Source organism: Leptodactylus fuscus, chromosome 4 (genome assembly GCF_031893055.1).
Source record: "Leptodactylus fuscus isolate aLepFus1 chromosome 4, aLepFus1.hap2, whole genome shotgun sequence".
NCBI lineage: Eukaryota > Metazoa > Chordata > Amphibia > Anura > Leptodactylidae > Leptodactylus > Leptodactylus fuscus.
The window spans coordinates 131,908,438-131,921,765 of record NC_134268.1 but is presented as its reverse complement, the minus strand read 5'-3'; the positions used below and the strand labels follow the sequence as shown (position 1 = coordinate 131,921,765).

Sequence of the window (13,328 nt, the reverse complement as noted above, 5' to 3'; positions counted from 1 at the left end):
TCTGTATATTTAGCTTTGTACATTCATTTTACAGACAGTATAAGTTGGTACACATACATTAACTGTAGTGTATAGTTACTACTAAATCTATAGAATAGATTAATACCTAACCAGTCAGATTAGGTAAACCTTTTAAAACAAAAGGCTTGACAAAAACCTTTTAAAGTCATAGTATACTTATTTGGCATTTACTATACAGCTCTCATACAGAGCTACAATATGCCCACATGAAACAGATCTTAATGCGCCAGGATTTAGGCACTCAAATGAATACATATAGTGAAGTATGTATAGATCTAGATTTGAGGGAAAAAACTCCAAAACTGGGTAGGATCAGAGAGTTTTTATACTTAAAAGAAAAAAAAGCTTCATCATTACCTCTGACCAAGGTCCAATACTCCACATTGGTGGACAGCTCTGTGAGTTACATGTTTGCCGATGGCTAGGTGGGGCTGTGGAACACAGTTTGTTAGCCACAATTTCTATTTTGTAGTTTGTCTTCTGCTTACAGTGAATTTGTCGGAATTGTTCACCAGTCCCGCATGTCCGACTGCATTTCGTCCAATTACCTACAGACCAACTGGAATAACAAATATTTGTTGTATCCTAAATAGTAGATAAAGGCACTTAGATTTATCCAAAATCTAAACATTTTTTTTTCTTTTTTAATGTAGATTGTGAGCCCCACATAGGGAAAAATGTACATTGTGAGCTCTATCAGTATGTCTTTGGAATATGGGATGGAAATCCATGCAAACACGGCGAGAACATACAAACTTCTGCAGATTGTTTTTTGCCCTTGGTGGTATTTTTTTTTTTTTTTTTAATGTAGATTGTACATTGTGAGCCCTATATGGGCTTACATTTTTCCCTATCAGTATGTCTTTTTGGAATATGGGATGGAAATCCATGCAAACACATGGAGAACATACAAACTCCTTGCAGATGGTTTTTTGCCCTTGGCGGGATTTGAACACCAGGACTCCAGTGCTGCAAGGCTGCAGGGCTAACCACTGAGCAACCGTGTGGCCCCATCAAAAACTAAAAATTTTTTGCTAGCTCATTTCCAACTGTCATTTCTTATGAAGCCTATATGTTTATTGACTCTTAATATAGATCCTGCTCATTGAAGCTTGTTTTCCGCTACATCAAAAGAGTAGTCTAAGACTTAATAGGGATTGTGCATCATTATCAGATTAGAATGGTCTATTCTGATATGAGCCCCTCATTGATTAACTGCTGTGTCCAGAAGCAGAAAGTGGCATCTGCTGTGGCCACCGCACATTATATTGTGCAGATCAAGCAACACTAAAGGCGGATGGGCAAAGGTACCTGGTGCTGCACCTCCACCAATCTGATATTGAGCTATCCTAAGGGTAGGCGATCAATATGAAGCCTTGGATAATGCCTTTAGTATGGCAAGTAATCAAGAGTTTCACCTATGCATTGACCAAAAAATAAAACTTAAGACTCTACAATATGGAAGAATGTTTTTGTATATATGAAAAAAAACTGTAATTCTGAACGCACGCCCTAGTAGATTGTGTGTCAATGAAACAGGCAAAAATATTTCAACGTATGATCTAACTTGTTAACTTATTGCAGCTTTCATACCCCAAATAAAAAAAAAAAAAAAGTTTTTATCATACAAGTTTTCACCCAAGGATTAGTGTGCTCAAAGGTGAAAATGTCTTTTTCATACAAAAGTCACCGTACAACCATGAAAATCTGGAAAATGGCAATGCGTTTACTGAATGGTTTACAAACATTGGCAAACAACATCGATCCTCATCTGTGCTCTGCTTCTTTTTTTGCACAATTTTGGCATTCATATTACTATTGTTTAGTAAAGATAAATAGTTGGCCAATACTTATATCACATGAGTTATCCAGTGCAGAGTTTTACAATAGAGCAGTGGGATAGTTTTAATATGATGACTCAGCATAAAATGTGTCCATTTATAAAGTGTACCCTATCCAGTGTTTAACATGTTGTTCTCAGTCTACCATAGCTGCTATGCACTTTAGCATTGACCATAAGAATCACTGTAAATTGTGAATGAGAAGTTTAATAGATTCTTTGAAGCTGGTGGAACAAGCAATGCAGTTGATATGATGTGACACTGCACCCAAATGTTTGCCGAGTGTGGTATTAAGCATGCTCACAATCTCCCTATTTTTTTTTCTAGCTCTAGCTAAATGTATTGCATGGTACAAGGCACTAAAATAACACACTATGAGCAAAACCTTATTAATTACATGACAAGACCAATTCTAGCCATAATGCTGCAGCATATATAAGGTATTGACCTTAGATTGCCACATAAACCTAAGATTATCCAAGTTCAGTCCAGAAGAACAGTTGGAGTTCTGGGGTTGCAGTTGGTATTTTATATGGGGCCATATTAAGGCCCTCACAAATTGCCCTTTGACGCCAAGTGTCACTTTGTTTGCACATCAGACTGCAGATTGCTGTAAGGAGTACAAATTAAGCTGTGACTATATGTATATAACAGTATCATAAGCTTCAGACTAGAAAACACTGAAAAAATTTATTTTGGTAAACAATAGAGATGAGCGAACAGTGTTCTATCGAACACATGTTCGATCGGATATCAGGGTGTTCGCTATGTTCGAATCGAACACCGCGTGGTACAGTGCGCCAAAATTCGATTCCCCTCCCACCTTCCCTGGCGCCTTTTTTGCACCAATAACAGCGCAGGGGAGGTGGGACAGGAACTACGACACCGGGGGCATTGAAAAAAATTGGAAAAAGTCATTGGCTGCCGAAATCAGGTGACCTCCATTTTAGACGAATAGTGGATTTCAAATCCGGGTCATATGAGAATGTGAACTTTGTGACTATGAGACAGGGATAGCTGTACAGGCAGGGATAGCTAGGGATAACCTTTATTTAGGGGGGAATGTTATTAAAAATAACTTTTTGGGGCTCTATCGGGTGTGTAATTGTGATTTTTGTGAGATAAACTTTTTCCCATAGGGATGCATTGGCCAGCGCTGATTGGCCAGAGTACGGAACTCGACCAATCAGCGCTGGCTCTGCTGGAGGAGGTGGAGTCTAAGATCGCTCCACACCAGTCTCCATTCAGGTCCGACCTTAGACTCCGCCTCCTCCAGCAGAGCCAGCGCTGATTGGCCGAATTCCGTACTCTGGCCAATCAGCACTGGCTAATGCATTGTATTGGCGTGATGAAGCAGTGCTGAATGTGTGTGCTTAGCACACACATTCAGCTCTACTTCATCGGGCTAATAGAATGCATTGGCCAATCAGCGCTGGCCAATGCATTCTATTAGCTTGATGAAGCAGAGTGTGCACAAGGGTTCAAGCGCACCCTCGGCTCTGATGTAGCAGAGCCGAGGCTGCACAAGGGTTCAAGCGCACCCTCGGCTCTGATGTAGCAGAGCCGAGGGTGCACTTGAACCCTTGTGCAGCCTCGGCTCTGCTACATCAGAGCCGAGGGTGCGCTTGAACCCTTGTGCACCCTCGGCTCTGCTACATCAGAGCCGAGGGTGCGCTTGAACCCTTGTGCACACTCTGCTTCATCAAGCTAATAGAATGCATTGGCCAGCGCTGATTGGCCAATGCATTCTATTAGCCCGATGAAGTAGAGCTGAATGTGTGTGCTAAGCACACACATTCAGCACTGCTTCATCACGCCAATACAATGCATTAGCCAGTGCTGATTGGCCAGAGTACGGAATTCGGCCAATCAGCGCTGGCTCTGCTGGAGGAGGCGGAGTCTAAGGTCGGACCTGAATGGAGACTGGTGTGGAGCGATCTTAGACTCCGCCTCCTCCAGCAGAGCCAGCGCTGATTGGTCGAGTTCCGTACTCTGGCCAATCAGCGCTGGCCAATGCATTCTATTAGCGTGAACTGAGTTTGCACAGGGGTTCTAGTGCACCCTCGGCTCTGCTACATCAGATTGCTACATCTGATGTAGCAGTGCCGAGTGTGCATCAGATGTGTAGTTGAGCAAAACTGACTCAGCACTGCTAAGTCTCTGCATTCGCATAGGAATGCATTGGCCAGCCTTCGGCCAATCAGCGCTGGCTCTGCCGGAGGAGGCGGAGTCTAAGGTCGGACCTGAATGGAGACTGGTGTGGAGCGATCTTAGACTCCGCCTCCTCCAGCAGAGCCAGCGCTGATTGGTCGAGTTCCGTACTCTGGCCAATCAGCACTGGCCAATGCATTTCTATGGGGAAAAGTTAGCTTGCGAAAATCGCAAACTGACAGGGATTTCCATGAAATAAAGTGACTTTTATGCCCCCAGACACGCTTCCCCTGCTGTCCCAGTGTCATTCCAGGGTGTTGGTATCATTTCCTGGGGTGTCATAGTGGACTTGGTGACCCTCCAGACACGAATTTGGGTTTCCCCCTTAACGAGTATATGTTCCCCATAGACTATAATGGGGTTCGAAACCCATTCGAACACTCGAACAGTGAGCGGCTGTTCGAATCGAATTTCGAACCTCGAACATTTTAGTGTTCGCTCATCTCTAGTAAACAATGAAAGGTATGGCAGACCAAAAAGATAAAGTCATTAATAGATAAAAAAAAGATGCTCAAAATGAGAGCAGATCAGTAACTGGCTATAGCATTTTATCTTTATACACTATTAAAAAGGTTAATATCTAGAGATGAGCGAACACTAAAATGTTCGAGGTTCGAAATTCGATTCGAACAGCCGCTCAATGTTTGTGTGTTCGAATGGGTTTCGAACCCCATTATAGTCTATGGGGAACAGATACTCGTTAAGGGGGAAACCCAAATCCGTGTCTGGAGGGTCACCAAGTCCACTATGACACCCCAGGAAATGATGCCAACACCTCTGGAATGACACTGGGACAGCAGGGGAAGCATGTCTGGGGGCATCTAACACACCAAAGACCCTCTATTACCCCAACATCACAGCCTAACAACTACACACTTTACACACTCAATACCACATCTCTGACAGTAGGAAAACACCTTGAAACATGTGTATTTGGCACTTGCAGTGAGGAGAGCTTGTCACCAGCAGTGAATTTGGCCCTTGTAGTAAGTTGAGGTTGGCACCAACATTTGTTTTGAAAATCAGGGTGGATTGAGCCTCTAACCAGCAGAGTTTGGGCAAATTCATGGTGGAGGGAGCCTCTAAACACCCCAGTTTGGGCAAATTCATGGTGGAGGGAGCCTCTAAAAACCCCAGTTTGGACCAATTCATGGTGGAGGGAGCCTCTAACCAGCCCAGTGTGGGCAAATTCATGGTGGAGGGAGCCTCTAAAAAACCCAGTTTGGACCAATTCATGGTGGAGGGAGCCTCTAACCAGCCCAGTTTGGGCAAATTCATGGTGGAGGGAGCCTCTAAAAAACCCAGTTTGGACCAATTCATGGTGGAGGGAGCCTCTAACCAGCCCAGTTTGGGCAAATTCATGGTGGAGGGAGCCTCTAAACAGCCCAGTTTGGGCAAATTCATGGTGGAGGGAGCCTCTAAACAGCCCAGTTTGGGCAAATTCATGGTGGAGGAAGCCTCTAACCAGCCCAGTTTGGACCAATTAATGGTGGAGGGAACCTCTAACCAGCCCAGTTTGGGCAAATTCATGGTGGAGGGAGCCTCTAAACAGCCCAGTTTGGACCAATTCATGGTGGAGGGAGCCTCTAAAAAACCCAGTTTGGACCAATTCATGGTGGAGGGAGCCTCTAAACAGCCCAGTTTGGGCAAATTCATGGTGGAGGGAGCCTCTAACCAGCCCAGTTTGGACCAATTCATGGTGGAGGGAGCCTCTAACCAGCCCAGTTTGGGCAAATTCATGGTGGAGGGAGCCTCTAAACAGCCCAGTTTGGACCAATTCATGGTGGAGGGAGCCTCTAAAAAACCCAGTTTGGACCAATTCATGGTGGAGGGAGCCTCTAAACAGCCCAGTTTGGGCAAATTCATGGTGGAGGGAGCCTCTAAAAAACCCAGTTTGGACCAATTCATGGTGGAGGGAGCCTCTAACCAGCCCAGTTTGGACCAATTAATGGTGGAGGGAGCCTCTAAAAAACCCAGTTTGGACCAATTCATGGTGGAGGGAGCCTCTAACCAGCCCAGTTTGGGCAAATTCATGGTGGAGGGAGCCTCTAAACAGCCCAGTTTGGGCAAATTCATGGTGGAGGGAGCCTCTAAACAGCCCAGTTTGGGCAAATTCATGGTGGAGGGAGCCTCTAAACAGCCCAGTTTGGGCAAATTCATGGTGGAGGGAGCCTCTAAAAACCCCAGTTTGGACCAATTCATGGTGGAGGGAGCCTCTAAAAACCCCAGTTTGGACCAATTCATGGTGGAGGGAGCCTCTAAAAAACCCAGTTTGGACCAATTCATGGTGGAGGGAGCCTCTAAACAGCCCAGTTTGGGCAAATTCATGGTGGAGGGAGCCTCTAAAAACCCCAGTTTGGACCAATTCATGGTGGAGGGAGCCTCTAAAAACCCCAGTTTGGACCAATTCATGGTGGAGGGAGCCTCTAAAAACCCCAGTTTGGACCAATTCATGGTGGAGGGAGCCTCTAAAAAACCCAGTTTGGACCAATTCATGGTGGAGGGAGCCTCTAACCAGCCCAGTTTGGACCAATTCATGGTGGAGGGAGCCTCTAAAAACCCCAGTTTGGACCAATTCATGGTGGAGGGAGCCTCTAAACAGCCCAGTTTGGACCAATTCATGGTGGAGGGAGCCTCTAAAAACCCCAATTTGGACCAATTCATGGTGGAGGGAGCCTCTAACCAGCCCAGTTTGGACCAATTCATGGTGGAGGGAGCCTCTAACCAGCCCAGTTTGGGCAAATTCATGGTGGAGGGAGCCTCTAAAAACCCCAATTTGGACCAATTCATGGTGGAGGGAGCCTCTAAACAGCCCAGTTTTGGCAAATTCATGGTGGAGGGAGCCTCTAAAAACCCCAGTTTGGACCAATTCATGGTGGAGGAAGCCTCTAACCAGCCCAGTTTGGGCAAATTCATGGTGGAGGGAGCCTCTAACCAGCAGAGTTGTGGGAAAGCAGGGTGGAGGGAGCCTCTAACCAGCAGAGTTGGTGGAAATCAGGGTGGAGGGAGCCTCTAACCAGCAGAGTTGGGGGAAATCATGTTGGAGGGAGCCTAGTATTAGCAGAATTGTGCAACGCTTATGGTGGATGAGTATGAGGATGCGGAGGAATTGGAGAGGTTGAGTACAGACATGGAGTTTCATGTTGGGGTGCTTTACACAGGTGGGCACAAAAATGAAGGCTCTATCCAGTGGTGGTTCATTTTTATCAAAGTGAGCCGGTCGGCACTCTCAGCTGACAGACGGGTGCGCTTGTCAGTGATGATGCCACCGGCTGCACTGAACACCCTCTCAGATAGGACGCTGGCGGCAGGACAGGACAGCACCTCCAAGGCATATAGGGCAAGTTCAAGCCACAGGTCCAACTTCGACACCCAATACGTGTAGGGCGCAGAGGGGTCGGAGAGGACAGGGCTGTGGTCGGAAAGGTATTCCCGCAACATGCGCCTATACTTCTCACGCCTGGTGACACTAGGACCCTCCGTGGCGGCACTTTGGCGAGGGGGTGCCATCAAGGTGTCCCAGACCTTAGACAGTGTGCCCCTCATTTGTGTGGACCGGTGAGAACTTGGTTGCCTACTGGAGGAACTGCCCTCCCTGCCGCCAACGTCACATGCTGGAAACATCTCCATCATATTCTGCACCAATTGCCTGTGGCAAGCATTGATGCGATTGGCCCTCCCCTCTACCGGAATAAAAGACGAGATGTTGTTTTTATACCGGGGGTCAAGGATAGCAAAGATCCAGTACTGGTTGTCCTCCATGATTTTGACAATACGCTTGTCGGTTGTAAAGCACCCCAACATGAACTCAGCCATGTCTGCCACAGTGTTAGTTGGCATGACTCCTCTGGCCCCACCGGAAAGTTCAATCTCCATTTCCTCCTCATCCTCCATGTCTACCCATCCGCGCTGCAACAATGGGACGATTCGAAGTTGCCCGGAAGCCTCCTGTATCACCATCACATCATCGGACAACTCTTCTTCCTCCTCCTCCTCCTCCTCCTCCATTAAACGCAGTGAAGCGGACAGATGTGTGGACCTACTCTCCAGCTGTGACGGATCGGATGCTATCCCTAACTCCTCTGTGTGATCTGAGTTATCCCTGATGTCAATCAGGGATTCTCTCAGAACACACAAGAGCGGGATTGTAAGGCTCACCATCGCATCCTCAGAGCTCACCCTCCTTGTGGACTCCTCAAAGACCCGTAGGATGTCACAAAGGTCTCTCATCCATGGCCACTCATGGATGTGAAACTGAGGCAGCTGACTTTGTGGCACCCTAGGGTTTTGTAGCTGGTATTCCATCAAAGGTCTCTGCTGCTCAACCACTCTATTCAACATCTGAAACGTTGAGTTCCAGCGTGTGGGGACGTCGCACAAAAGCCGGTGTTGTGGCACATGCAGGCGTTGCTGGAGAGATTTTAAGCTAGCAGCGGCTACTGTCGACTTGCGAAAGTGGGCGCACATGCGCCGCACTTTCACCAGTAGCTCTGGAACATTGGGGTAGCTCTTTAGGAAACGTTGCACCACTAGGTTGAAGACGTGGGCCAGGCATGGAACATGTTGGAGTCCGGCAAGCTCCAGAGCTGCTACCAGGTTCCGGCCGTTATCACAAACGACCATGCCTGGGCCCAGGTGCAGCGGCTCAAACCATATTGCCGTCTCATCAAGGAGGGCATCCCTCACCTCGGAGGCAGTGTGCTGTCTGTCCCCCAAGCTGATCAGCTTCAGCACAGCCTGCTGACGTCTACCAACGCCAGTGCTGCAACGTTTCCAACTCGTAGCTGGGGTCAATCTAACAGCGGAGGAGGAGGCGGTGGCGGAGGAGGAGGCGGTAGAGGAGGAGGAGGAGGAGGGGGGTGTTCTTCTCGTGTCCCTGCCAGGAATGTTAGGCGGGGAGACGAGGTACACCGGGCCAGTTTGGGAAGCAGTCCCAGCCTCAACTACATTCACCCAGTGTGCCGTCAGTGAAATGTAGCGTCCCTGTCCGCATGCACTTGTCCACGCGTCGGTGGTCAAGTGGACCTTTGTGCAAAGCGCGGAACTAAGGGCCCGCCTGATGTTGAGTGACACGTGCTGGTGCAAGGCGGGGACGGCACACCGGGAGAAGTAGTGACGGCTAGGGACGGCATAGCGAGGTGCCGCAGTTGCCATCAGGTCCAGGAAGGCGGGAGTTTCAACAAGCCGGAACGCCAACATCTCCTGGGCCAGCAGTTTAGCGATGTTGGCGTTCAAGGCTTGCGCGTGTGGGTGGTTAGCAGTGTATTTCTGCCGCCGCTCCAATGTCTGAGAGATGGTGGGTTGTTGTAAAGAAACGCCTGATGGTGCCTTTGATGGTGCAGGAGAAGGAGATAAGACAGGACCAGGGGAGGATGAGGTAGAAGTCAACAAAGTGGCGGAGGCAGATGAAGTGGTGTCCTGGCTCGTCCTCTGGAGTGCATCGCCAGCACAGTCAGCAGTGGCAGTGGCAGAGGCAGTGGCAGAGGCGTGAACGGCAGGCGGCCTTTGTCCTGCCGTTGCTGCCTGCCACTGATTCCAGTGCTTGGATTCCAAATGACGGCGCATTGAAGTGGTGGACAGGTTGCTCTTCTCAGAGCCCCTAATCAATTTCGAGAGGCAAATTGTGCAGACAACACTATATCTGTCCTCGGCGCATTCCTTGAAAAAACTCCACACCTTCGAGAAACGTGCCCTCGAGGTGGGAGTTTTTCGGGGCTGGGTACGAACTGGAACATCTTGGGAGATTCCGGGTGTGGCCTGGCTTCGCCTAAGCTGCTGACCTCTGCCTCTGCCTCTGGCTACCCTTTTTGGTGCTGCACCTGCCTCAACATCCACACTACTTTCCCCGCTTGACATCCCCCCTGTCCAGGTCGGGTCAGTGTCCTCATAATCCACCACTTCCTCTTCCAACTCCTGTCTCATCTCCTCCTCCCGCACAATGCGCCGGTCAACTGGATGCCCTGACGGCAACTGCGTCACATCATCGTCGATGAGGGTGGGTTGCTGGTCATCCACCACCAAATCGAACGGAGATGGAGGAGACTCTAGTGTTTGAGCATCTGGACACAGATGCTCCTCTGTTAGGTTCGTGGAATCGTGACGTGGAGAGGCAGGTTGAGGGACAATGAAAGGAGCGGAGAACAGCTCTGGGGAGCAGGGACAGTTTGGGTTATTGTTCTGTAAAGCTTCGGAATTTTGGGAGGAAGGAAGACAAGACTGTTGGGTAATAGGAGGAGAGGAGGCAGAGTCTGACTGGCTGCTGGACAATGTGCTGTAAGCGTTCTCTGACAGCCATTGCAAGACCTGTTCCTGGTTCTCGGGCCTACTAAGGTTTGTACCCTGCAGTTTAGTTAATGTGGCAAGCAACCCTGGCACTGTGGAGTGGCGCAATGCTTGCTGCCCCACAGGAGTAGGCACGGGACGCCCTGTGGCTTCACTGCTACCTTGCTCCCCAGAACCATTCCCCCGACCTCGCCCACGGCCTCGTCCACGTCCCTTTCCGGGAGCCTTGCGCATTTTGAATTCCTAGTTAGAAATTGGCACTGTATACCAGTAGTAAAAATTGTGGGTGCACGTAACCCCAATATATTCTTTGAATTACCAGTCAGAAACTGGCACTATATGGCAGTAGCAAGAAATGAGGGTATTTGTATTCCCAATATATTCTTTGAATTCCCAGTCAGACAATGGCACTGTATACCAGTAGTAAAAATTGTGGGTGCACGTAACCCCAATATATTCTTTGAATTACCAGTCAGAAACTGGCACTATATGGCAGTAGCAAGAAATGAGGGTATTTGTATTCCCAATATATTCTTTGAATTCCCAGTCAGACAATGGCACTGTATACCAGTAGTAAAAATTGTGGGTGCACGTAACCCAATATATTCTTTGAATTCCCAGTCAGACACTGGCACTATATGGCAGTAGCAAGAAATGAGGGTATTTGTATTCCCAATATATTCTTTGAATTCCCAGTCAGACAATGGCACTGTATACCAGTAGTAAAAATTGTGGGTGCACGTAACCCCAATATATTCTTTGAATTACCAGTCAGAAACTGGCACTATATGGCAGTAGCAAGAAATGAGGGTATTTATAACCCCAATATATTCTTTGAATTCCCAGTCAGACAATGGCACTGTATACCAGTAGTAAAAATTGTGGGTGCACGTAACCCCAATATATTCTTTGAATTACCAGTCAGAAACTGGCACTATATGGCAGTAGCAAGAAATGAGGGTATTTGTATTCCCAATATATTCTTTGAATTCCCAGTCAGACAATGGCACTGTATACCAGTAGTAAAAATTGTGGGTGCACGTAACCCCAATATATTCTTTGAATTACCAGTCAGAAACTGGCACTATATGGCAGTAGCAAGAAATGAGGGTATTTATAACCCCAATATATTCTTTGAATTCCCAGTCAGACAATGGCACTGTATACCAGTAGTAAAAATTGTGGGTGTATATAGCCCCAATTCTATTGCTAGGGGACTTGCAGGGTATTTCTGGGGTGAAGGTGGGGGGGCACACCGTTGGAACGGGTATCGGGGTATATATCGGGTATACGGGAATACACTGACAGTGTATTCCATTCAGGATCCTGGGAAAGCTGGGTTGCGGCGATTGAGCCCGTCAGTGCCACGTTACACTGACAAGCTTCTCCCTGGAATTTAGCTCTTACAAGAGCTGTTGTGGTTGTCTTCTCCTTCCTATCCTAGCCTGTCCCTGCCTACCCAGAATCTAAGCCCTAGCTAGCTGGACGGAAACCTCCGTCTTCGGTGAATTGCAAGCTCAGAATGACGCGAACCTGGGCGGCGCTGTTCTTTTAAATTAGAGGTCACATGTTTTCGGCAGCCAATGGGTTTTGCCTACTTTTCTCAACGTCACCGGTGTCGTAGTTCCTGTCCCACCTACCCTGCGCTGTTATTGGAGCAAAAAAGGCGCCAGGGAAGGTGGGAGGGGAATCGAGTAATGGCGCACTTTACCACGCGGTGTTCGATTCGATTCGAACATGCCGAACAGCCTAATATCCGATCGAACATGAGTTCGATAGAACACTGTTCGCTCATCTCTATTAATATCCTGTTTATGGGTATAAATGAGGGGTGATATCATAATACATCTACTGTTTTTGTTTTATAGTTTTCTGTTGCCTAGTAGAATTTACTTAAGTTACAACCTCTGACTAAAGATAATATGATTTCCCAGTCAACTGTGGGATTTTTTTTTTTTCTACACGTGGATGACTCATGTATTGCTATTGTTGATGGGAATGGAGACTGTGACTATTAACTATGGTCTATAAGGTCATCGGAAATATGAGGAAAGCATGCATTGCACACCTGTTGCTCCCTAAACAAAAGGAAAAGAGACTGCAGATTTGGGTGATCATACGGTCTCAACACCATGGAAATAAAAAAAAAAGTCAATGATACTATATGTTTGGAAAGTGCTGTATATTAGTTACAAGTGGGACAGCTGCCAGAGTTTCTACTACTGCTATAAATCAGACATATCTTTTCTTACAGCACTGGCTAGGAGACCTGGAAATTACTGCCTGTACATGCTCGGATTAAATGGTTCCGCTAAGCAATTTTTCCTTATGTTATAGCAAGAAAGTAGTGAGTGTTAAATCACCAGAAAATATACTATTAGACCATTTGCTGCTTTCCACTAGTTCTTATGCACACAACAGAATGAGGTTTTAAGAAATATTATGAACTACTCCATGATCAGAAAGTAATAGTGGAAAAATTTATAAAAATCATTCTAGCAAACTCTGAAGTCATATTGTAATACAGTAACAAAGGAAATATTGCTAATTTTCTGTAATTTATATTTTCTATAAAATTATAAAAAAGATATAAAATATAATATATGATAAAATATCAAGATCATCTTATTCTTAGAATTCTCTACTGCACACTTCCTCTGTTATTTACCCTTACAGATGTACAAACACAATAATCTGTCAGTGGGATACAAGATATTTAGGCGGTCCTGTTTTAATATGGGAGGTTTTATGTGGAGCCTGTTTTCAGGGGTCCTACTGATTTTGAGGTCTAATCTGGGGTCTATATGTATTTATGGGTCTGCATTTTGTTTAGCCTTTGGCATTTATTAATTTAGGGATCTGTATGTATGTGAGAGCTCTGGTCTGGGTTCTGTATTTATTGCAGATTCTTTATTCCAGGATATGTTGCTATTACAAGGTTCAGAATTATTCAGGGATGTATACTAAGAGATA

At 46.7% G+C, this 13,328-nt stretch overlaps 1 protein-coding gene across 1 annotated transcript in view; it reads right to left on the bottom strand.

Moving 5' to 3' along the window:
* The window catches only part of ADAMTS16 (ADAM metallopeptidase with thrombospondin type 1 motif 16), a 140,306-nt gene that overhangs the window by 13,124 nt on the left and 113,854 nt on the right, over window positions 1-13,328 (bottom strand). The window contains exon 18 of the mRNA XM_075271171.1: window positions 379-580. Within this exon, the coding sequence (XP_075127272.1) occupies window positions 379-580 (202 nt within the window). The remainder of the gene's footprint in view (window positions 1-378; window positions 581-13,328) is intronic.